We start from the raw sequence: 26248 nt of genomic DNA on the forward strand, positions 1-26248 counted from the left end.
AATGCTGGCAAAATACTCAGCTGCTACTATTCAAGCAACTAACCTTCAGAATGGTGTATAAAAAGCAAAGAGCTACTTTCTCTAATTTACCTTTTAGACTACAACAAATTCAGTGGATATTTACTACCGTGAATTTTAAATCATGCCCATTCCTGTAGGTTATACTTTTTGGATTAAAAATGTATGCCTATTGAAGGATGACACGATATAGAATTGAAGACATTGTTATCTTTCTGATAATGGTGCTCAGTCTACATCATTCTCGGATTCTTTAGTCACTGTCCATTTTATAAATGGAATAGTCAGCCTTCCTATCAGTCTCTCTCCTACCTCTCCTAGGTTGTTTTTCTCTGAAGGCCTCGTACAGGCATTTGCCTTTTGGCATCTCAAGTTCGTGCCCTGGATATGTCAGTTTCTTTCAACTTCTGGTGGAGACGAGCTGCTGACTGGTATGCCGTCTGTGTTTAAGTGAAGAGCCAACATCCACTAAAATTACGTCTGCAGTGAAGTGATTCTCTTAAATATATATGTGGTATATCATTTGTATGGTATGTCATTTGTGGAGTAGAAAGACTAATAATCTGAATCTGACAAAATATGAGTCTGTTATAAGAAAATTAACTTCACTACTGCAACATGAAGAATTGAGGTTGCAGGGTTATTCAAAGTGATACTAGCAAGGAGGCAATTCTTTGTGTCTTTTGTTGTTGTTTCTTGGGTTTTGTTTGTTCGTTTGTTTTTATGTCGTCCATTGTCAAATGGGAGAACTTGCAAAAAAGCAAAAAAAAACTTCTCACCATGCTACTAAAGTAGTTTGAGGTGGGGTTGTTTTTTTTCATTTGCTTGGTTTTCTCCCTCAGAATCAACAAGGAAATGACTAACATCAGGAATGGAAAACAAAATAATCAAAATCTATCTCCTGTCATTGAGAAACTTAGTAAAAAAAGTTGTCAGAATACAGCTTACGCAGAGGATATTTATTTGAAAACTAAAATAAAAGAAATAAGCAATAGAAATGAAAAGGGGAGAGAAGACTCGAGATAAACCATATAGCTGTGGTTTAGAGATACCAAGATAGGAAGAGCATAAGGAAGGAAGATAGCACAAATCATGAGAAATAAAATGCCTTTATCTTAGCCTCACATCTGTTGTGGTGCTCCGGGGGGGCCTCGGCAGGTTAGAGGTGCACTGCACTGTATGAAAGTCTGTGGTTATCTTATGCAGTGGTAATGTACTCATTTCCCCCTTGCCCCATGTGCACTCCTGCTGTTCAGAGAACGACTCATTTGTCAGCTCTAAACATTTTGGCCATTAGGAGAAAGAACAAGCTTTTTCTTTGATGCTGTGAGTTCCTACAGAAAACTGACCTTTCCAGACTCAGCATTTTCCACCACTTTTTCCAGTGCAGTCCTGTTTGTACTTGCTGGCTGCTGAAAGTCTTCTGTGATGCTTTGGAACAACTACACCTGCACCAAAGCAGGAAGGAAGATGTGAGCTCCTTAATGAACAGATTTTGCTGCTCTACACAAAGCTTTATGAAGTATGTTTGACTTCCTATATTTTTTTAGGAGACCAGTATCTGTCTGGTGACCAGTTTACTTAATGCCAGTCTTCTGGTAGCACCTGAACAATCAGCAAACTGATGTTGTGGTCATATCAAGAACTCTCTCTTTAATCTGGCCTTCTGTTTTGGTGTGTACTTATCACTTTGATTAAAACTTATATATCTACTTCTAACCAGGACAGTAGGCATTCAGAAATTCCTGGAAAACTGAGGATGAGTGGAAACTGATCTTCCAGGTTTGCCTGTTTGTTCCACTCTCTTCCGTGCATTCATTCCAGTGTGAAGAATGCAGACTTGCCCCTAAAGGAGAATTGCACAGGAACAGTTTAGGAGGAGGAAAAAAAAAATCAAAACCAGAATGGGCAAAAAAGACCTTTTTTTATATTTTTCTTCTTTCCAGAAATACATTTACATCTTAGATAATTTGCGAGGTTGATGGTTAGAATGCCACATTTGCATTCATTTACTTACTGAAAGTGTGACATGCTTTACTGACTGGACGTTCTAAATGATTCATGGTTTCTGTGATCATGTAAGGCTAGCTGGAGTCTACTGACAGGTAACAGTTGAAAAACTAGAGTATATTTGTTCAGCTATTTTGCATTCTGGATCGCATCAGTTTAAGAATATAACCCAAGATACTGACACCTGCAATCAAATACAGCACTGGAAATTCAGGGAACACCAAAACCTACAGTTCCTAGCAGACTTTTTGTGGCCAGCTCAACTGATGAATTTTAAGGCAGCCTATGTAATTGTTACCAGCAGACTCCAGCCCTTTCACGGTTTTAAGGCTACTAGTATGATTTTAGTAAAAGTTACGCCAGACTCCAGCTCGAGTCATGCAACATTTAGAAGACATTCTCCTTCTTTTTTTTTCTTTGTGTGTGTTTGTGGCTTTTTTGTTTTTTCTTTTCTCTATCTCTGGAAATCACCATACTGTTTGTGGCAGTAGTTTTCAAAAACTAAGAATTCTGGATGGTTTCTGACTCATGCTGATAGCATTTGACAGATTACTGTTTCTTAAATTTTTGTTTCTCCAAGTATGAGACAGAAAGACGGTCCTCGGTCTGTCAACCATGTGGAGAAATCCTATTTTTTCTTCAGCTGTAACTTTAGAGATTAACAAACTAATGATGATATATCGTGCAAATTAAGTATTTAACATTCCAAAGCATATTGATGTATTCGAATTCAGCTCAACATGTAATCTTCCCTGTTCCTCTTGGCTGACGCACAGTCACAAGTTCTATTATGTACTATTGAATTTGAAGCCAGATTAATGTCTCAAACTTTTGTTTGTCAATAAGTTATATGGTATAAGGGTGAAAAGTAGCTTTTTGAAATTACTGGTTATTAGATTGCCGGCAACCACAAATATCCCTCCTGTGAAATTCTTCTATTGGCTTCTCATCAGTGCAAATGCATTGCACCACTCAAATTGTTCATCCATTTTGCACTCGGAGAACGGAAGCTAAGCCTAAAACCAGAAACTAACAGTTATGATGGGATGATAATTCTTCTTTAGCATGCTCACAATTAGTGGACAAATTAAACTATTAATATATGACACGTCTTTCCTCGGGATGATTCTAATAAAGTATTACCATAGTTTCCTTTGGGGAAAAATCAGACTCCTTGTTCAAGGCCTTTGGTCTTGACTGTGTTCCTAGGATTTGACACACACAGCAAAAGCGGTGTCAAGCAGCAAACTGGGACTGGGGATGAAAATCTGTTTTCTCGAGCCACTGCTACCACAGAGCAGCACTCGAGCTGCCCTGTCAGCAGCAGGAGCAGCATGCGGAAGCACACGGCTCATGTCCAAGGATGTTGGCTGGCTTTGATTTCACATCATTTTTAATAATAGTAGGTATGGTACTTACATTGCTTGAGATTAGCTTTTTTCCCCTCTCGTTCTTAGTCAAAAGCATTTTATTTTGTATTGAATTCTTTGGGTCACAGGTCTTTGCTTAGAGCAAAATACAATTAAATTTACCAGGCAGTAAAGCATAGAGAAATGGAGATAAAAACAGCTTGCAATGTTTGTTTTTTTTTTCCCCTTGACCTATCTACTCTAGAAGGATGCCAATTAGTTTTTTGAAGATGCTACAAAGAGCTGATTGTGGAGACACAGAGCTAGAAAAAAAAAAGAAAAAAAAAAAACAAAACCAGCTGTCGGATAAGAGCAATCATTTATCATCTATGTCCGCTTCTAAGGTATGATGTTGCCTACTCGTGCAACATCAAGCCCTGTGCACGTGTGAATCTCTCACGGTAGCTCCTCCCTCGAAGGTCGGGGAGAGCTGCTGAGGGTCTCAGCTGGCCATTCCCAAAGCCTGCAAGTGAGGAGCCACGTCGGGGCTGTCATCCCGCTGCGCTTCCAGGCGCGGCGAGCCCTGCGGGTACCCGGCTGTGACGGCTGCAGGGACGTGAGCGTGAGCCCTGCAGGCACCGAGGTGTGAGCCCTGCAGGCACCGTGTTCCGAGCACTGCGCACACACTGCCGAGGCCTGCAGCCACGTGCTGGAGAGGGGGCAGCGCTTCTCGGGGAAGAACCCGATTTCCTCCGGAACGACACGGACTGAGCGTTGTAACCCGCTGGGCACCTGTTCCCAGCGCGGAACTTCTTTTTCGTTCCAAGCACCCACTCGGAGCGGCCATTATCCAAGACGCTTGTGCCGCTGCCTGGAACCTGTTCACCAAGTAAATGAAGGGAGCGGCGTGCGTGCACGGCGCAAACGCGGCGCCGCATCAATCTTTCGAAGGGCACTTTTTCACCCCGTCTTCCTCCGCGCTCCAGCGCCGCCCGGTCACACCGAGGCGCACGCCCTGAACGCCCCGTTCCGCCGGGCGGTGCGGATCCCCTGGCACACGGCCCACGCGTCCCGTCCCGTCCCGTCCCGTCCCGTCCCCCCGCCCCGCGCGGCGTCACGTGTGCGGCGTCACGTGCCGCCCGGAGATGGCCGCGGCGGCGGCGGCGGCGGCGCTCGGCGGGTGCCCGCGGGCCTGAGGGCGGCGGGAGCGGCGGGCCGGCTGGCGCCGCGCAGCCATGGAGGTGTACATCCCCTCCTTTCGCTACGAGGAGAGCGAGCTGGAGCGGGGCTACACGGTGAGCCGCGCCGCCCCCGGCCGGGCTCGCCCTGCCCGCTCCCGCGAGGGGCTGCGACTCCGCCGGCCGCGGAGGTCGCGCTTCTCGGCGGGCGTGGGGAGGAGGGGGCTCGTCCGAGCGGGGGGGGAGGCGGGGGGAGCAGCCGGGATGCTCGGTGCCAGGCCGGCGGGCGTGCTGCCGCGCGGAGTCCCGGCCGAAGGGAACGCTGTACGCCGTGCCCGAGCCCAGGGAGCGGCCCGGGCCCCGTCCCGGCGGGTTCCAGCAGCGCCTGCCGCTTGGGCCTCCCCAGGCCCCGTCCCGTGCTCGGAGCGCTCGGCGGAAGGCGGGTACCCACGGCCGGCTTCTTTCGTCAGATGCCTTCGTTCAGTAGTGCTGAGCTGCTAAGAAGCGCCGGGAAGAATCGCGTCCCCCAGAACGGCCGAAAGGGTACTCGGTGTAGGTGTAATTGCATGGAGCGCTTCTCTCCCGTGCCTTACAAGGGGTTGCACCCCACTATGCGCACGTCCACGCGATGCCAGCGCTGTGCGTGCCGTTCTCTGGTCCTCAGGATGGGCAGAACCGTGACAAACTGCGCAGGCTCTTACCGGTCTGCACTAACTTCTGTGCTTCTGCTGACATGGTGGAAGGCTGTGCCTTCCTTGGGCACAGGGCTTGTCGATTAAACCATCAAAGACCATACAAGTAAGGGATGTCATTGCATTTCCCCTCGGCTGGCGGTTAGGTCATCTGCTTCAGAGCCTCCAGCCAAACCTGAGAACTTCGGCAGCATTTTGCCTGCGTTTGGCCAGCAGGCTGTGAGTACCATGGGTGGTGGTCCTCCTGCTTGCTGCTGCTCCTTAGGGATCTGTGGTGGCACCGGGCGAGTCCTGTGCCAAGAGCTGAGGGCTGCACCAGTGCCACGAGGGAAGGCAGATGTGCGCTGCTGTATGTGTGTGCGTGAGCAGGAGGTGTCTGTGCCTGCAGAACCAGCTCAGCCTTGCAGACCACTTCAGGTGCACGGTGGTGAGAGCGTGACCACAACTGTGTTTCTGCCTCTTGGTTAAGCTTGAGTGCAAGAGGTGACCCACAGCATGATTCTGGGGAGTGAAATCATCTTTAAAATATGTTGGTAGAGCATTTAAAATGGACAGATTCAATGGATACCAGCATGTCCCACTTGGGCAGATTGGTTGAAATGGCAGCGGGATGTGGAAGTTAGGCGTATCACACAAAGTGGTGTTTTTTATATAATAATATGTATTTTTAGTATTTGAGTTAGTGTCTTTTGAATGTTTGCAATCCTGCTACCTAGACAATTTCTTTTTAAATTTTATGTGCATCAAGCTCTGTAAGCATCAGAGAAATCGGAAATGAAACTATCCAGAAACCATAGAAATAATTTTGGAAGTGAAAATTATTACGACACTGTTCTTTCCTGGTCAGCAACAATGACTTCAGCTCACGCAGCTGAAACCTGCTTTTAGCTCAGTAGAGATGGATGGTTGTTCCTGCATGATTACCTTACCTCTTCAATCAGATGAGGGGTCAGAATTTCTGTACTACATCACATTAAAAAATTATGATTCCATAAAGTACCAGTTGTACTGGTAAACCATACTAAAATGCATAGGCAAAGTTCCTTTGGGTCAGGCATACTTGTGGCAGAGGAAATAGAAGTCAGTCTTGATAATGACATGGTCTTCCTTTGTGTTTTAAAGAGCTTATTGGCAATACACAAACCGGACTTACTCAAATGTATCATTTGTTACATTACTATGAGTGCTGCCTCCTATTGTATGATGTTGGCCCACGATGTCAGATGTGGATGTTGGTGGTTTCATAGAATCATAGAATTGCTCAGGTTGGAAAAGACCTTCAAGATCAAGTTCAACCACAACCTAAATGGCAGGAGAGGCTGAACCTTCCCACCATTTTTCTGTTCCATGTTGTTGCTGTGTGACAGATGGTGGCAGAGAGGCACTCTGAGAAAACAATGTCTGACATGGAAGAGCAGGTGAAGCAAAGGTGTGGAACTGAATTCCTCTGTGCAGAAACAATGACACCCACTGACATTCATCAACATATGCTGAAGTTTACGGAGACCGAACAGCGGATGAGAGCACACTGAGGGGTGGGTGGTGTGTTTCAGCAGTGTTGACAGCAATGTGAAAGACAAGCCATGTTCCAGATGGCTACTCACAAAATGAAGAGTGTCTTGATCAGCATATCCACTTGAATTGGCAGATTGCAACCAGGGAGCCGTGTATGGAGCTGAATGTTGGGCTTTGGTGAGTTGGAAACTATGGTGAGTATTTTGGAATATCGCAGAGTTTGTGTCAGCTGGGTTCCACGAGCGCTCACAAAGAAACAGAAAGAACACTGTATGCAAGTTCATCAGGAACCATTGAGCCAACAAGAGGCTGAATGTGACAGTTTCCTGGATTCCATTGTTACTGCTGACGAGATGTGGTGTCACCACTACAAGCCAGAGTCAACACAGCAGTCCATGGAGTGGTGACACTGGATTCCCTATTGAAAGAAAAGTTCAAGATGCAACTCTCAGTGGGCAAAGGACCTGTCTTTTAGGGCAGGAAACGCATGAACCTTGTGGATTTCCTGGAACCTGGTCATACTATCAACGCAGACCACTACATTGTGATGCTGACTAAGCTGAAGGCTTGAACTTCCAGAGTCATGGCAGAGAAGAAGACAGACCTTTCTCTTGCAACATGCTGAAGTCAGGCCTTGTACCAGTCTGAAGGCTGTGAAGCATGTTGACAACCTTTGGCTGGACTGTCCTGCCACAGCTGCTGTATAGTCCAGATTTGGTGCTGTCTGACTTCCATCTCTTCAGTCAATCGGTGATGGATTGTGTGGGCAGAATTTTCCTAGCACCAAAGCCGTCATAGCAGCTGTGAAACAGTGGGTCATCTCCGCTGGTGCATATTTTTATGAGCTCAGCGTGGAGGCTCTTGTTCCTCACTGGCAAAAATGCGCAGCTAATGGTGGTGACTGTGTTGAAAAAGAGTGTTTGGTAGCTGAGAATTTGCTCTATCAAATAGTGTTCCTGTGCTCTTTGTATCTGTTGTAGTTTCCCTAGAAATAAACAAGAGGCATTACTCTCAGAGCAACCTATGTAGATAGTTTGCATAAGTGTTACACCCAGCACTGAAATTCATGGCCTGTGCAAATGAGGACACCATAAGCCCTCCTTCCAGCAAAACTGAGGTTGTTGAAAGCTCCGTGCCAGGTAGGAAGATACTTCATAGGAAGAGAGATTGACCTGAGAGGAAACAGTAATATAACAATTATTTTGCATTGAACAAAAATTTCACTTGGAGAGCTGGAACATGTAAAAATGTCAGAAGTTCAGACCACATCATCTCTTCTTGGGGTGGCCTACTGCGGGATCAGTAATCAGAGTTGTGCTCCAAAATATGAGGGTTGCAGGATGTTGAAGACTTTGTGATTAAGCAGATATTTCACCAATTCTGGGCTGTCAGGTGCTGATGAATTAGAAAAGTTGAGACAGAGGAAAGGGATCCTGTTACGTACTGAATCTCCTTGAAACAAAGCCTTTAAATGAAAGGACGTGGTTGCTATCCTGGAGCTCTGTAGTGTATCTGAGTGGAATGTTTTTTCTATTAAATGTAATAGGTAATTAAATATCAATTATTTTATGTCACCCAGCTTGCATATGTTATTAACCTTTAGAACAGTATGATGTTCACAGAAGAGCTGCTTAACACAGCTGATCTTAGACAAGGGATTGCTCGCTCACTGATGTGACTGAAACAAAGAGATATCAGAGACGATGTGATTAATGGTGCAAAAGCATGACAGAACTTGAGGCACGTAGAAATGGTTCAGGTTTGGTCTCTACTAGCAACATGCCAGGAAGTCGTAGAGGGCGTCTCCTGAGCTCTGTGGTTATCAAGGGGCTGTTGCAGTGAAGCAGGGCTTTAAAGGCGTTGTTGATAATTGTGGTGATGGCCGTCCTAGTTTGCTGAAGGTGGTGGTGGCCTCCTGCGTGACATGGTTGGCTCTGCAGGCTTACAGTGCTGCCCTGACATCTCTGGGCTTCTGGTTTCTTATCTGTCAGAGCAGGAAGTGTTTTCTCTTGTACTCATCCTGCCACCATCTCACAGTCTGGAAAGGAGAGTGTTTGTCCTTTGCTCTGAGGAAGCTCCTTACCAACTTGCTGTTTTGTTTCCCGGTCAGCTCAGGAAAAGAAAGGAGTACAAAGGAAAATGAAGGACAAGTCTGTAATGCAACACTTGAGGTAGTGTTTGGTCAACAGAGTAAATGGAGAGCTCGCTGCATTCTGTCTTTGTTTGAGGAGTTCAACTTTAGTAAAGTGTTCTTCTCTTGTACAGAGCCATGAAAGCTTTTTCGTTTTCCCCCAGAAAAATCTAGAGTAACCTTACACTTCTTCTACAATTTTGTTTGGTGTATATGTAAAGTGGTGCAACGCAGAATAAGGAAAATGTCTGTTTTCCTTGTGGACAATTAGATTTCATTGTCAGTTTAAATTGATGACACTAGCTTCCAAACTATTGAGCCTGTGCTAATAAATGCAACAATTGTTCATAATTTGGCAGTGAATGACCTTTAAATGTAGACGCTTACTAAGGATATCTCTAGGGAACAATTTAACTTCGAAATGACACCCGTGTGTTCTCGTTATCATTTAAATATGCTCCCTTTGTCAATAACAGAATAATAAATACTGGTTAGATTTCTAATGTTGATTCAGACGCTAGGAAACTTGCTGAATATATTACTGTACATTTGATTTATATTGACCAAAAAAATTTTACAGTGGTGTACTGCTGGTCAAGGTGACATACATTTAAACGTGTTCTAGAGCAGAGGTCATACTTGACTGACACATGTGCTTACTGCGTTTTTAATTAACACTTTAATACTACTCCCAAAATTGCTCCTGGAGTTGTAAATGTTGTGGAAGCAAGGTACAACCTGCAAGACTGTGAAGTACCTTGGATCTTTTTGAAAGTCTGTAGGCGTTATCTACATTGAAGCAGTGTTCTGATTACAAGGCTCTACTCTTGTTTATGGAGGCATAGAACTACACAGATTTAAAGTTTAGTATAGCTTATGTACTTCAACATTCTTTTGTTGTTGACGTAGGTATGCAAAGAGTCAAAAAGGAAAGCTGTTAGGTGTTCTTCCGTGTATAGCCTAAGAGTAAGCCACCATAGTAAGTGATAAATGTGAAAGGTAGAGGGGGAGTATTTATAAATACTGTTATTCTAAAGCATGGAGGAATTACTTATGTGAATGAGTTTACATTAAAAAGCTTCTCCTGTTACTATCCCAGGCCCTCCACTGGGTCTTTGGATTCTGTGAACTTGGTAGCGTAAGAAATCTGTACTGGCCCTGTGCGTCTTGAGTACAGCGTTGGTGAGTGTGCTTAAAGGTCTGGCTTGAACAGGCTCACTGAAGATTATCTCATGCCACAAATCCTACTGAAATCAGCGACAACAGTAACTCTTTAGTTCAGGGGAGTTAAACAGAAATATTAGGTCTGGTGTAGCCACGGTTAGGCATTCTTATTGTCACGCTGTCTTCACAAAGAGCTTTTAAATGTCACGGTGTCTCCACAGGGGACTCATAGCAGGTATGTACAGATATTTTCTCTCCTGCTTTGGAAGACGAAGAGGATAATTTGACAGATACTGGTGGATCTGTAGTGTCAGAAAAGTGAGATACATGACCATTGCTTTTTTTCCATTCAAGTGAAGGACGTTGAGTTAGTAGGTTGTACAGAACTGATAATTTAGGCCGAAGAATGAATTTTTTTTTTGTTAACTTATGCATTTGGCAGCACCCATGACTACTTTTTTTTTCTCCAGTCAGTTTTTGTGTTGACAGACTTTGAGTCAGTGATACGAAATTGACCATTTGGTGTGCAATGGGAACTTGGAGAATACAAAGCAAGACAGATAATTTTGCCACACACATGAAAGCAGCAAAGGCAGGAGCTGGAAAAAAAGTAACAGTGAGTGAAAAACCAACTGGATCTATGCATAACAACCAGTTAAAATTGTTTCTGTGTTTGTGCTTAGCCCGCTTAGGAGTGAAACAAATTTTACAGAGGTATATAGCTCTGATGATCTCTAATTGTTGTGCAATTACTCAAACCCCTCACTTCACTCTCATGAAATATTAGTGGAAAAGGCTGTCTAAGATTGTTTTGAGCAAGAGATGAGTTCCAATGTATTCCTTAGAGTGCTTAGCAGTAGGATAAAGAAGCAGCAGAATGATTACCTCTATCAGATTACTGTCTGAAAGACGCATTCTGTCAGTAAACCATAACTGCTAAGCAACTCAGAATGAGCAGTTCACTGACAAAGTCTACTGATTTGTGGTTTTGATGAGAAAGTTACATTTTCAGAAAGATAGGGGGGAGCAGAGCATTCAAACATGTATCACAACAAAAATGTACTTGAATTTCAGCCAGTCTTCGAGAGGTAGTAGTTGTAAAACTTTTGCTAATAATCAAATGCTGCCAGTGGAATTATTTCGTCAGGAGGATTAATGCTTAACTTCTTGTGCTGGTGTTTTCCATCTGTATGGTGTCAAGTTATGCTGTTTGTAAAATTTTGTCAGCAAAGGTAGAGTTAATACATTCTTCACTTCCCAAGAGTGAAAACACACCAGATTTAGAAATCCCAACATGAGGATAGATGTTATAGATTATTTTTTTATTACTGTAATGCACATCTTAATTTGTCTTTGAACTTTGTAATACCTGATGCGATTCATTTCAAATTTAATTGATAATTAGTTATCATTGTAATAACATACATGAAGTTATCTTGTAATTTCAGTCTGTAATGATACCATTTTTGCTAGATGGCTGATGAGTTTTGAAAAAGTTGAAAATATGTTTATTATCTCGAGCAGTGACTAAGTTATTAAATCAAGTAGGTTAGCATTGCAGGAGCAGTTTTAAAAAACTGTCTTCTTAATAACATTTATTTTTACAATAACAGGAAATTTCAAATGACCATTCTTCAAAACATTATAATTCAAAACTATCTGCGGGGAAACAGCACCACTATAAGTGGGAAATTCCACTTATAGACTAGTTTTTTTCAGTCTTCATGAAGAATTTAACAGTAATTTACATAAATACATTATTCTCAGCCTTAGCTGTCTCTCCTTTTTACTTCTTGTTTTCAGTGATTTTTTTTTTTAATATGAAGGAATTTAAAGGATTTCTTATACGGAGGCTAAATATATTAATCTCAGCGATTCTTGGAGTAATTATCTTTAAATCTTAGTATTCTTGGAATTCACAAATAGGAAGGAAGGCAATGGAACTTTTCTTACGCTGCAGCTGAGTGACCACATTGTGTTTCTTTCTCAATAAGCCACTGAGGACAAAGTTTAGTCAGTCTTGATCCAACTTTGCTCAGCAGAATCACAGAATCACTGGAGTTGGAAGGGATCCTTAAAAGTCATCTTGTCCAACTCCCCTGCACTGAACAGGGACACCTACAGCTCAGTCAGGAGCTCAGAGCCCTGTCCAGCCTGTCCTTGAAGGTCTCAGGGACAGGGCATCCACCTCCTCTCAGGGCAACCTGTGCCAGTGCCTCACCACCCTTAGTGTAAAAAACTTCTTCCTTATGTCCAACCTCAATCTCCCGTCTTTAAGTCTGAACCAGGGTCTTCACCTGACCGCCATGACTGTTCAGATATCATCAGGAGTGTCTTGGTGACTACGTCAGCCAATTCCCTCAGGACTCCTGAATGAGTAGCAGAAACATCTCTTGAGGAGAGCTAAGGAAGCTGGCTCAGCCAGGTGCCTAATGTTGGGAGTGCCGTGCTGTCTGTTGATGGAAGCGCTTCTGTTAGGTGCCCCTGTGGAAATGCATCAATGCAGGATTTCCAGTTACTGCACTTTGGTCATTCTTACTGTCAGCAACCATCATTCTGTGTTGCAGTATTACGAGAATTGTGTGAGGAAATCTATCAACTTTTCATTTTCACTTCTTGTCATGCTTTAGATTTCTGTGGTTTGAGGAAGACTAAAATTGCATTTTGTAGAGCCCTATGAAAGAAGATTTTGATGACAAAGCAGAAGTGTTGTTATTTACTTTGAAGGTGATGCTGTATTTTTAATGGGAAGTGAAAGGATAAGTGTATGAAGTCTTTTAACGAGCTATTTGTCCTTGGATTTTCTGATGACAAATATCCATGTACCTGCAAGATACTCTTCCCTGGAACAGTCTTTTTTTCTTGTTATTATTTCTACCTAAACGCAATGCTACAAGCAATTCACATTTTGTAAACTAATGCATTTTGTATATTATTGTGTTTTAAATGAAGCACTTGGAGTGTGACAAAGATGCTTGCATACTGCTAGGGTTTGAAGTAAGCTGGGACAGAAATGGGAGCAGATTATTTATCGTTGTATCACGGGCATGTCCAACCCGTGGCCTGGCACAGCTGTCAGCGTGGCTGGCCCCTACCCCGCACCACCATGGGAGTGGTTCTTTTCACCAAGCAGCCCAGCCCCTCAGCACCGACAAAGCATTAGTGCATGATGAACATTGTCTGGGCTGAAATCGGGACACAGCAGAGCACAGTACAGGGCCAGCTCAGGTGATGGCAAATTGGGTTATGATTTTGATGCACTGAAGGACGAAGTACAGGAAGAATAAAATTTCATCAGAAATCTCTTAACACCTTAGAATCATAGAATCATTCACCTTGCTGAATGTTTACAGAGACCATACACTGGATGTGAGCACAGAGGGGGGGGTTGGTGCCGTTCAGCAGTGGTGACAGCAACAGTGTTCAACTGTGCTGGTACAGAATTTTACAAGCATGGCATGCAGGCTCTTGTTCATTGGTGGCAAAAATGCATAGTTCATGGTGGTGACTATGTTGAAAAATAATGTTTCGTAGCAAAGAATTTGGTCTATCATATACTGTTGTTGTGCTCCTAGTTGTCGTTTCCATGGAAATAAATAGACAGCAGCCCTTCTGCAGTGACCTACATGTATGCAGACCAAGACAATCCATTCCTCTTCACTCAGTGCAGGCCAGACAAGCCAAAATGTTGGGCATCCGTGGCATATCACAGTGTTGGTGAGTCACAGTTAAGACCATGGCCTCTAGATGGCAGTTGTTAGATTGCTTGCATGGTGTGTACAGAGAATTTGAAAATTCCCTCTCGAGGAAGCTGTTTCCCAGTGAAGTGTTGTGAAAACTAATGTCTGTCCATAACTGTGGAGTTAGTGTTTGACTGCTTTGACTTGTGTATTGAAAACAGTGTAGAGCTGGCATGGTCTTTATTCCCACCAGTGTGGCCTGAAAACTGTGAGATAAGGATTACTGATCTTTGTTATTTTATTCTATGCATTTTTTATCTTGCCCTGTAATTGATTCACTTTTTAAAAATTGATTCTGTTTTTTGAACTGAAGCAGAAGGTATTCATGTGCTGCAGTATCTCCAAATTGGAAAACAGTGAAATCTAAAGCTTTCCTATCACCTGCTACGTAAGGACAAATGAAGTCTCGATTGTGTTGGTGAAATCATCAATTCATCAACAGCAAGTTTGTGTTGATTGCATGGAACTGCTTTTATGAAAAGTGACCATATGCACTTCAGCTAAGTGCCCTTACTTCTGGTCTTCCACAAGCCTCCTCTGTTTCTTTGGGTTTAGTTTCCCTTCATGTTGCTCAGTAATCAAGCCCTGTCCAGGAAGAGGACTAGTTGGTCACGCATCTGCTTTGCAGTCAAGCTGTGATGGTAATTACAGTCAAACTTTATTGTCCTTTAGAGATTTGGAAACATAAGAAACACGTCTTCATTTTAGTCATAAAGATTTTAATAGATTTATAGTAATGTCAGAGAACATTATAACAATATTTACTCTGAAAGCTGTGAAGAAACGGTTATTCAGGGAAAAAAAGCATAAAACAGATTTGGAGATGAATGCTGTATAACTGTAAAGCAGATTTGGAGTTCAGTACTGTGCCATAACAGAATCAGAAAATATATTAGCTTAGTGCTTTTCTGATATTTTACAAATTTTAAGAAAAAATATATTCTGCGATGACATGAGCTACATGAAATTCCCAAGCCTGCCATTTCTATAACTGTGTTAGAGAACATTGAAAAACTAAAATTTAATTGAAGATCCATTCTCCCTTTAAAATAAAAGACCTAGCTTATGTTTTTAAGTCAGAGTGAGGGAGGCTAGAAGGGCAGTACAGAACCAAAGCATCTGTTTTTGGTATTGAAGTGAAAATATCAGAGGCCTTTCATTGTGCCGAGCGCATAAAACGTGGATGTGTGATTGGTAGCAGTTCGTTCTTTTTGCCATTTTGTGTGAGTGTTTTAAGAAGTCCTGTTTGACGCAGATTACAAAGCTCAACTACACTGAAGTGGGGCTGAATATATGGTATTTTTTCTTCTGTATCTCCCCTGTACATCACAATATGGTTTTCTTTCAGGTACTTTCAGTTCTGCCTTCCCTTGGCAAATAGTTCTTTCTTCTGTGTTTTGCCAAACGTCTTTCATATCAGTTGAGAGGAGGGAAAGAACATTTGTAGATGTTTTAAGAAAGAAGTTGGTAAGAACTTGCCAGGAGCATAAAGAGAAGACAGTTACTGTCCTCTGTGTACAAGACAATCTTTACGTAGGCCTGAATTAAAGACAAAGTAGGAGAGGATATTTGAAGTTCACCACTTTCAGTTAAGAGGTCTTTTAGTATTTTCTCTTCACCTTTTAGTGTGTAATTGCTTCTGTATGGAAAGAAAATGTAAGTGGAATGCATTAATAGGAATGAGAAACAGTTCTAGGAACCATGTTGTCTCTGTGTGCATTTTAGTATTCACATTTGAATTTTTCTTTTACTGCTAGATGCTAATTTCAGCGTTAGAAAACCTCTGAACAATTTTAAGACTGAAAAAAAAAAGGATTGCTTAATTGGTAATATGAAAATCTGAAATATAAGTCTGATTTTCACCCAGTCCATGGGAGAAGGGAGGCATTTTTCTCTGCAAGTTGAACATTCTGTAAACTAGGATGGGTGATTGTAATTTAGTTGCTTTAGTCATGAGCACCACTGCTTATTCTTTTGTTCCTCTTTTTTTTTTTTTTTTTTTTAATGTGGATGTAATCATGAATGTCATTATTCCTTAAATCCAGTGGCCAAAATAATACTGCTCATGCTGAACTGCCCTGACTACCTAGGTGTTTGAGTAATACATTTTACGAACTTCCTCAGAAAATGCTATTACCTCGATCTGGAAATAGATTTGGTGCCTGGGAAGGGTCCAGCAACATGCTGCACATTCACAACTAATTCTTGCTACTTGCCAACTAAATTGTCAAAAATTGCTGATTTGAAAGGGGGTGAAAACTTGCTTAAGGTAATCACAGATATAACTGTTATCTGTTAAGGGCTAAGAACTTAATGCCCCATTTCTCAAATGAGATTTTACTATAACGAGATAGCTGTATCACACTCCTAAGTGAAAAAGCTCATGAGCTTGCCTGCGTGGTTATTTCCAACCTCTGCTCTACTAACAAGCTCCCAGAGTTGTTGTTGCTTATGAAAGTGGAAAATGGACCTGATAAAAATGTTTAGTCTGTAGGGCTGTGTTTTATTTATCATATCACAAAAGAACAATGTTTTGTTGCATCATGGTCAAAATAGAAGCGACCTTGCTTGTTCATGAGTGCTCAAAGCTTACAGATAAGAGGCAAAATAATAGAGTACAATAGAAAGAGTGTAGTGTAATTATTTGTGGCTTGTCAAGTGAAGCCCTCTCAGGCCCCAAGTGATTCAAATCTGGGAACTCTGCACAATTCCATACACTAACCATAGCCAGCATCAGAGAAATCTCACCCAGCTTCTCCGACAGTGCTGAAATTGCATCAGTTTGTCATGCACTGAGCATGCCAGCTTCACGCAATATCATTTGCTTGCAAATGGGCCTGGCCCCAATGCCCTGAGACACATTCTTTGGTATCTGACTCTTGGCCTGTGATTTGTCATGTCTCTAGTGCTATCGGCGTAAAGTAATTTTAATAGATTCTGATGGTTTGCTTGTGGAAGGTAAAGAATGCAGTACAGATTGTGTCAGGTAGCTTTCTGTGGCATGTAACATGGTTGAGCTCTCACGATGGTGATAGCCAAACAAAGAGTATGGAGAAATGAGAACCCTATTTTCAGTAGTATTTAACACCTCTCTTCATAACACCCTGCTGGGGGGGGGGGGGGGGACACCTTTGCTAACTCAGCAGGTCCAAAAATTTAGCAGCTTAAGAAAGAAACATTATTTGTGCTTAAGAGCTGTTTGTGGATGGAACATAAAGACAAAAAATCAGTAGCTTTGTTTCTTTGTACCGGGGCAGGGGGAGGGTGGTACTTTAGAAGTGTAAAAATGTTAAGTAATTTCCGTGGAGAAAAAAGTATATATTCAATTTTTATTTCTTTGGTGTTTAACTAAGCATTAATTATTTGGAGATTTAGTACTCTCTAAACAAAATCACTGCATTTTTTTTAGGAATTATGATCTTCAACGCTGTTTACAAAAAAAAAAAAGAGAGAAAAGCATGTACAGTTTGTTCTAAAATGTATCTTATGTGAAACTGCATAAATATGATTTAGAGTATAGATTTTAGAATAATTTATCCATAGATTTTAATTAGCTATTTGTGACTTGTTGGGTAATTAAACCTTTGTTAATGTAGTTTTGTTTCATTATGAAATAAGTGTGTGACTTTTTTTACTCTTCCTTTGACACCACTGAGATGAGATTATTTTGCCATTGACAACTCTGATCTTTGCATCATTTTTTTTTCAGCTGACTTCCTAAATTGATTACTACTTCTGTGTTGGAGCCTGCAGCATAGCTCACCAGAATTCTGCTGACACCAATCGATTAATGTGAAGGTGTTAATGTTAGTGATTTCATCTAAGAAACATTCAAAACCATGTCAGTAATCTGTTCCTAAAAACTGCCAGATCCTTGAATCTTGTTATTTTGAACATGTTAGTTTGGGTTAACAAGAATTTCTCTGAAGAGCAGAAAAAAGAGTGTGTTAGTGAGTCCTGTGGGAAGGGCAGATTTTAATCAGTTGTTGTACATTAGTATGGCATACATGCACGTGCTTTAATATTTAACAAACTGTTTTAAAAAATGTTCTTGTTAATATTCATGGCATCTCTGAGGAGTTTATAAAAATGCTTGAGCACAATGCATTTCTTTTTAGTTTTACCTAGGGAATTTCTGACAGCAGTGTAACTCTGAGCACCCCGCAAGCAAATCTCTGCAAGTCTGCCATTTTCCTTCCCTCCTCAGCTTCAGCATTGGCTTAGCAGTTTTGTTGAGCTAAGCACAATGTTCGAGTGAGCCTGCATTTTTTCCCTTTCTGTTCTAAATATATTCAGAAAAATACTGTTGCATTACACAGTTTCTCAGAGAAGTTCTGGGCTATGGCCAGAACCCACTGTTCGTACTGTACACAAAAAGAAGGAAAAGTTCTTTTCCAGCTTGAGGTATACCAACTTCTGAAAATGTTTTGCTTTTATTTCTTGGTGGAGTTTTTTCATAGTATCATTTTTTTTGAAAAGCAGTGTGCTAGTTGTTGTGTTGTATACGCATCATTAAAAGAGCTCTGCCATAGTTCCTAGTTAAAAAAAAAATGTTGTCAGCTGTGGAAAGTACAAGTTAGTTGAATCCACTGCAGCTGCTGTTAACATTTGAGTTTTATTTGCTAAATGAGTTGCCTCTGAGAAAACACCAAAGCCAACAGAGTAGTATGGTCAGTGTAAGCTCCTTATATTCTCGCAGGGGCAGGAGGTGGGCATGCATGCACACATGGTGTGCGCATGGCACAGGTATGCAGAAACACCTGCGTGTGCTGAGATTGAGGGACTGCTGGGAAGCGTTGCAGGGGAGACTGTTTGCGATCCCATGTGAGTTGATGCTTTAATGACCTGAATGGTGGGACTGAGTCTTTACTGAAACTTGCCAGCAACACCAGGGTGGAAGTAACGATGAGCATGCTGGAGAACAAGAGTCGATTTGAAAATGAATTTGGTGAATTGAAAGATTATTCAAGAAAGGAAAACAGGGTGCTATTTCAGCAGAGCTGAGACTTAAAATACTTTTAAGATGGCCAGGTTGCTAACTCTGGGCTGTTGCAAAAAAGGCAAATACGAGCTGGGGTTCTGAAAGATGTATTCAAAACAGAGTAGTCCTTACCCGGTGATGGCTGGAGTCTATGCTAAGCTGGACTACCCTGTCCAGTTTTAAGTACTGCACTCTAAGAAGCATGTGAACCTACTGGAAGGAGTGTCCACAAGAGAAAGCAATGAAGGAGGGAATATGAAAATTATTACACTAACTTTCTAAATCTCTCATCAGTGTGAAGAATGAAATACGATGGGATTTTATTTTCTTTTTAACGTGAAAAAGAAGAGAAACTGAGCGGGAACTTGGTAGCAATTGCCAGTAACATAAAATGCTTTTGAAGAGGGAAGGGAAGTGATCAGTCTGCAGACTGGACATGCTGCGGTACTATGCTGGACACTTTCTTGTCTTGTCCAACAGAGATAGAATTCATTATGAAATGGTATTGAATAGTGAAGATACTGCAGTGTGGGAGTAGGTTGTGGAAGCTGTGTCTGTATTGGGCTTAGATGTTTCTGGCAAGACTGAGAAGGGTAGGTTGTCTTGCCTTGAGACAGCAGGGTGAGCAAGGTAACTCACAGAAATGCAGGACTAGAATAGATCTGCCAAAGGTCTTTCAATACTGTGAGAGAACATGCATGTGGGCGAATTCTGCGGAAGGTCTGAACTATTTTGCTGGCCATCTGCCAGTAAAGTCTTGCTAAAGCTTCCTTTTGTAAGGTTCTTCATCAATTTTACCTCCTATACTCATCCCCTAACCTCTTATAACTTGGACATTTTGTGTTTTTCTACAGCTCTTGGGAGTTCATCCAAAGTAGCTCTGTTCCCTTCCCTTTGGAAGTATTAGAGCTTCTCATAGTGGAGTGGTTGCAGAAACAATCATGAGCTGCTCCATCTCTGTCTCTCTACGCAGGAAAAGAAACATCTTCATCTTGCTTAAGGTCTTCCTGGGAGGTAGCCATTCTTTCTGTTTCTAAGTGGCATTACATTTTGAGGCAGACTTGTTACGTCAGATTATTTTTCCTCCTTGAAACACCGCTAGTACTATTCAGTATAGCATTTGTGTTCATTATTCCTTGAATTTTAATTTCTTTTCTTATCTTCTTTAGTACTTCAGACTTAAAAACGCTTAATGGTGAAGAATGGGACCAGGTGTATCTGTTTCTGTAACTGTATGCATACATAGCAGTGAAGGCAGGTACAGACCACTGGGGGGAAAATATATCACTCTAATCAAGAAACTACAAGAATTTGTTGCCACTCTTACTCCATTGCACTTCTTCTTGTGTATAATTTCCACCATAAAGTGCAAGCTCTTTAAATGCTCAGATTGCCAGGTGGCTAACTTAGGAGGAGATAGCTGGGTTGGTGGCTTGCCTGTGAAGCACAAAGCAGCATTGGGACAGGAGTAGCAGGAGGGCTGATGCAGCTCTGGTTGTCCAACATTAGTACTGCCCTTTGGCCTCACTTGTTTAAAAAAAAAGGTGAGAGGGAAGTTTCTATAAAATGGGAAAGCCTTGCAGGAGCCTTTCTTAGAGTTGGTACCTGAAGGAACAGGTGTGTTCCACCTCAAACCTGTCTCACCTGAAGAGGCATGAAGGTGAACTATACATGTCTGGAAAGTTAGGAGACTTCGGATTTCTTAATGACACAAATCACAGAACAAAGTCCAGACAGTGTGTGCCACTTACTACCAAGAATTTTCAGGAGTTGATCAGAGAATTGTATTTTGAAGAGTAAGAGTACTTTGGGGGAATAGAGGCAGTGACTGTTGTTGCTGTGTTGCATACCTTTATCTGCAGACGTTGCTGAAGATATGATCTAATCCTGCATTTGGTTACTGCATTTATCAGTTACCTGTTTTTGACTTCATGGGTGAGCTGTTCCTTGCCAGTGCTAGCTTAAAGATTAGTGCTGTCTTATTTGAGTGATGTTTCTTACATGTTCCCTGCTAGTGCGGGCCTTGTCTCTGACCTAATGCAGGAGGCACTGTGTCATGACTTCTGGTGAAGTTCTTGTCTCTGCTTCACCCTGTATGTGTTTTGTTGAGCCCTGGTGTGCTCCGTTGAACCTTGGACCATGTATTTTGCCATACCTCAGAGGTGTAGAACAAGGCAATAAAATAGTGCTATGGGAACTACCATTACAGTTCCCTTTTGCTGCTTGCAGACACATCCAGATAGCTTAGCTTCACTGTATTCTCAGTGTCAGTGATTTATTTATTGCTGATGTTTAGATGTAGCTTTTCCCCCTTAATACCAAGGAAATGATCGAAGAATCTTCTGCGGTTCCTACAGGAGTAGTATTGTAAAACAGAAAGCTTGGTACAAATATTGGATGTACAGCAGTACGATGATGTGCCTCTGGTCTAAACGCTAAATAAGCCACATGTCTTTCACTTCTATATTCTTGGCATTGGCACGGTGTTTGATGCTGACCGAATTAGAAGAACTCAGTGTGAAAGAATCACTGTTATTAGCCAGAATGGTGACTAAGATAAAAGGTCTTTATTCATTATATGTCATGCAGGCAATTTCTGTATTTCTCAGGGAAACAGGATGAGATTATGTTGGGCAGCATGATAAGCAGACAAAAAAGAGTCAATGTTTACTCAGTCCTCAGCTGCAAAATTTGTATAATGGAAGCCCTTTTTTACCTCCTGCATTATAACTGTTCTTAATTCCTAGTTTGTAGACAGTGAAACACAATTCCATTTAAAAATCTCCAGCAGATTTGCAGAAGAGCACTGGGGAGTGATTTATCGATGTATCAGGAAAGGGAAGGGAGGAGCTGAGTGGCTCGTGTAGTGGCTGATATCCTCTGACTGTCAGCTGTTGGGAGGCCTCAATGCTGGATCGTCTGGGTACTTAACTAGAACAGTATTACATTTTTATCTTAAGAACAACTTCAGCACAGACTTATTTGGAGAGATCTGACAAGACAAGAGCATTTAATTTTGATTATTGGTACATATCCAGGTCATCATGAGTGGTTTTTACCCAAGAGCTCAGTATGTGCAACTGCGTAGCTGTTTCTGGAGAGATATTTCTTTGGACATTCAAATCTGCAGAAGAGACAATTTACCATGAGGATGTGCTTTGAGAAGGAGTTGTGTGGCAGTCTCCCAGTTTGCCACGTAGGCTCTCACATCCCTGCAGTCCAAGTGTGGCTTTGCACTGCCATGCAGAGATCAGGTCTTGGAACTGGATACGGGTAAAAAGCCATCATTTGGTTAGAGCCGCTTACTGATGTAGTGATGCATCTGGTACTGCAGCTGGTTTGGCAGCTGCACATGGACAGCATAATTTCTTGAATTTTCTGACTTTGGAGTGCTGAACTTTTAAGCTCAGTGTTCTTTGGCTATATTTTTATTGCCTAATAATGGCTAAATTTGTATTTTTACAGGAGATGTTGCAGTGCTCCATGCATTTCAGTGAAAATAGTATCAAAGTTCACTGTATAGTTTTGGAAAAAAAGAAGTCAAGTTACAGGCTTCTTAAATGTTTTATAGCATGTCAGTGTTGTTTTTTTTTTTTCTTTTATTCTCCTTTGTGTAGCATTGTAAATATTTAAATATGGGTCCCAAAAATAAAATCTCTGTAAAACATGGAGCTTCTGTTGCAGACTCTAGGGATTTAGTGTGCTAAATTAGCACTGGTTGAATGCATTTTAAAAACATCTTTGGGCTGCAATTGTTCACTTCAACAACTTTGATGAGTGGTCAGAAATGAAAAATCATGTTGTAGACCAGACTGTGTGTGACCACTGAGAAGTTAAGAGTTCTTGATTTTGCCTCCAGGTCCCAGCTAGCCTTGAGAATCTGGAAGTGGTAATGTTCATACTGGGAGCTTTCAGAAAACAAGTCTTAGGCAATGCTGGGTTGATGTGGAAATTTGCAGTAACTACAGAATATTCCTCTTACTTTGCAGGAATTCTGAAACAGAGAGAGGAGGTTGGATTTTTGTTTGTTACTTAAGCTTTCTGGGCAAAGGTTTCATTTAGGAGTGGAAATCAGCATTGCTTCTGTTACTACAGACCTGCTCCGAAAGTGATGCCTCTTATTTTTTTTCTATTGGGCCACGATGTCAGCAGCAGATGTTGGTTGTATGGCAGTAGAGGCTGAACCTTCCCACCAGTATTCCATTGCATGTTGTTGCCATGTGACAGATGGCAGCCAAAGGGCACTCTGACAAAACAGTGTCTGACATGGAAGAGCATATGAAGAAAAGGGGTGGAACTGAATTCCTCCACGCAGAAACAGTGGCACCCACTGACATTCATCAATGCTTGGTGAACATTTATGGAGACCAAACAGTGGATGCAGCCCAGTGAGGCAGTAGGTGCTGCGTTTCAGCAGTGGCAACAGTGATCGACTCTGCTGGTGCAGATTTTTATGCATGTGTGCGGTGTGCAGGCTCTTGCTCATTGCTGGTGAAAATGCATAGTTAGTGGTGATGACTGTGTTGAAAAATTGTGTTTTGTAGCTGAGAATTTGCTCTATCAAATAGTGTTCTTGTGTTCTTTGTAACTGTTGTAAGTTTCCAGGGAAATAAATAGGAGACATTACTTCTGGAGCAACCTACATAGGTTCCTGGTGTTAATCCTAGCTGAAATGAAGTCAAAGGCTAATGTTTCTATCATCTCTTGTACACTTCATGCTGTAGTTTTGTGCATTATTTAAAAAGCCTGAGGTTCAAATAAATGCATTGAAAATTCACACTTGGTTCAAGCTTTACTGTTTTCAGGTTGCTTTTGAGCCAAGCTGGGTGCTGAATTTTCATACATGTATGTCTGTAATATAAAATATTTTTTAAAAAAGCAAAGTGAACACTTGATATAAACAGTCGTAGTTTTCTTTATTAGTCTGTAAGCATATTCGTATTACTGTTAAGATCCTGAACTGTTTCTCCTACAACTTTAATTGTTAAATTTATAAAGGGTGTATTAGGTGATATGTGTATTGCAGAATTCATTATCAGTCACCTGAGTTATTAGTTGTGTGTTAAAGCAGTTAGTGTTTAGACAAATAGTTAGATACTTCTATGGCTTCCTCTATTTTGTATAATATAAATAGTAGTACACTTAAGCTGATTCATGGGGACGTCTGTAATGATTGGTATTAATTTTTAATTGGGAAAGCACAGTATAAGTGTACTTTTCATTTAAAAACAGTGGACTGAAGATTGTTCCTCCTAGGCGTTTTTAAGATTTTTTTGGAGGGGAAATTTAAACTCCTAATAGTAATCTCACAGCCATGGATGCAGATACATGGTAAGTGTTCTTTACAAGTTCTTTTCTTGATTATTTTCTTAATTATATTTAAAGGAAGAATTGAATTTTAAAACTCCTTATTGCGCTGATGGATTTTTGCATCTAAATTATTAGCCTCAATTATTCTGAAACTTGAATGAAGTAATTATACTCTTAGCTGGGGTTTGTCCGTGTAAACTCGCATGGGTTCATTCCTGCAAGTGGTGGTTTTCTTTCGATTTGTATCTTTGCTCAGGTGCCTAGCAGACCGGTAGGGGTCACTCTGTGCATTGAATTTAGGAAGTATGTAAAATCACTTTAATTACTTTATTTTTAATTGCATATGCTAACATATTTGAAGCAATAAATCCTGGAAAAGGGTTGTACTTGTTATTTGTCGTATTATTCTATTGTATTTGAGTTGGGAGTGTCTGTACCAAGTAGTTAACATTTTAAATGAAAATTGCAAAGGATTCCGCAGTTGAATACTGGAAGTCTAACCTAATACAGTGTCAGCTGACTTGGTAAGAGTCAAACTTCACAGCTTGAAGAAAAGATAAGTGGTTAGAAAGTGACTCTTGTTGTATCTGCTATGTTTCTATGCCCTAAGATGCTGAAAAGGCCCTGGAAAGTCTGGTGAGACAGATCTATGGACTACGTAAATGCTTCAGTAATGTTTTCTTACACTTCACTCAGAAATGAACCTTTAAGGCCACCTTTAATAAGTCCAGTGGAAAGATATCAAGCACGTGTTGCTTTTTTCTCAAGTGTATATTTATTATGATAAATAGATGACTGATAGTATCCGGCCAAAGTCTGGCGGTTAATCATGCAACTAGTTGATAATCAATGTGGTCACTTCAAACCACTATGTAAAATCAGTTTCCAGTTTTTCTGTATTGGCAGTGTTGAGGAAAATCTCTTTCCCTTCTATGAAATCTATAGCTAAGGATTTGAAATATTTTCAGTGTAAGAGTGAACAAGGTTGAAAGGACATAAGCATCTTGATCTGTTCATAAATATAATTTATCTAGTTTTGAATGAAGTTGAAAGACTCTGTTGGTTGTACTACTTTAATTACTGGAATTTCTTGATGAGGGGTACATTGCACATAATTAAGTGGAACCAACTGCTCTGTTAATTTTCGTATCCTTTACCTGACCTCCTCTTCTAGACATAGAGCAGAGTTTTCTGTACCTGCATTGTTCTGTGCTGCAGTCATGTTTGTTGGAGCTCACATTTATATCTTGAGCCTTAACTCAATTTATGTTTAAGCTACTAAGAATCTTCCTTTTAAGTGATCTATGGAGAAATCACAGTTATCCGTGAAAATCACCCTCTTCTGATGCCCTATCTGAGATCCAAGAACTGAGAGTTCAGTTTCAGGTCTGGGCAAGTCACAGTGGTCTGACAGATTGCTTCAGAAAAGCCTGAAGAGCCATGTGGAGTTGGTTGAAACTGAGATAAAGAGTAAGAGCATATTTTTAACTTTTCTCTGCAGTAGCAGTGCTTACCCTCAGAACCTGCCTGTCAGGAGTGAACTGATTAAATTCTATAATACTAGTACAACAGCAGATTGGAGTAGAAGGAGGTAGCAAGCCATTAGGTAGTAGCGTTGCATGCTTTTCTGCACCTGCTGAGATTTGCTTAATTTGATTGATGAGTACTATTTAAAAACTCGTGCTGATCACTTTTACACACATTCCACTCTGACAAGAGAACCAAAGATCTGCACAAGCGTGATCTCTTTCCATTATTTGGTTGAGATTTTAGTTATATTGGTAGTTTGGGCATTACAATGAAGAATATATTTGCTTTTTTTCCTTAACTGTCTTTACTTTACTAGGCATTGTATAGCATTGAGAAGGGGGATATAGAGTTGTCAGAAAAGAACACCACTGTTTACACTGTGTTTTTGTCTTGCAAAATTGGTATTTGGGTTGATTAGGTATTCTAAGAAGTGACAAGCACAGAAATATCTTCAAATGACTGATAAATACTTTATTGGAATGGAATAAAAAAAATTATTATTCTGACAAAGTGATAACATTTTGTTACAACTGTTAGTTGAACTAATAAAATTACATCTGTGAAAGAATTTCTTAGTGTAGCATGACATTATTTGCTTTTTTCCTTCTTGTGATATTTGTTCTCTGCATC

The 26248-nt window shown here is 41.2% G+C and overlaps 1 protein-coding gene across 3 annotated transcripts in view; it reads left to right on the top strand.

Annotated features, from left to right (window-relative positions):
* The window catches only part of SNX24 (sorting nexin 24), an 80691-nt gene continuing 58968 nt past the window's right edge, over positions 4526–26248 (top strand). For all 3 annotated transcript variants that reach the window (XR_002433321.1, XM_021380355.1, XM_021380356.1), the window contains exon 1: positions 4526–4672. Coding sequence is in view for 2 of the 3 variants with exons in the window: in XM_021380355.1 (XP_021236030.1) it covers positions 4613–4672 (60 nt within the window). In the remaining variant the exon portion in view is untranslated. The remainder of the gene's footprint in view (positions 4673–26248) is intronic.

This window comes from Numida meleagris, chromosome Z (assembly GCF_002078875.1).
Source record: "Numida meleagris isolate 19003 breed g44 Domestic line chromosome Z, NumMel1.0, whole genome shotgun sequence".
Classification (NCBI taxonomy): domain Eukaryota; kingdom Metazoa; phylum Chordata; class Aves; order Galliformes; family Numididae; genus Numida; species Numida meleagris.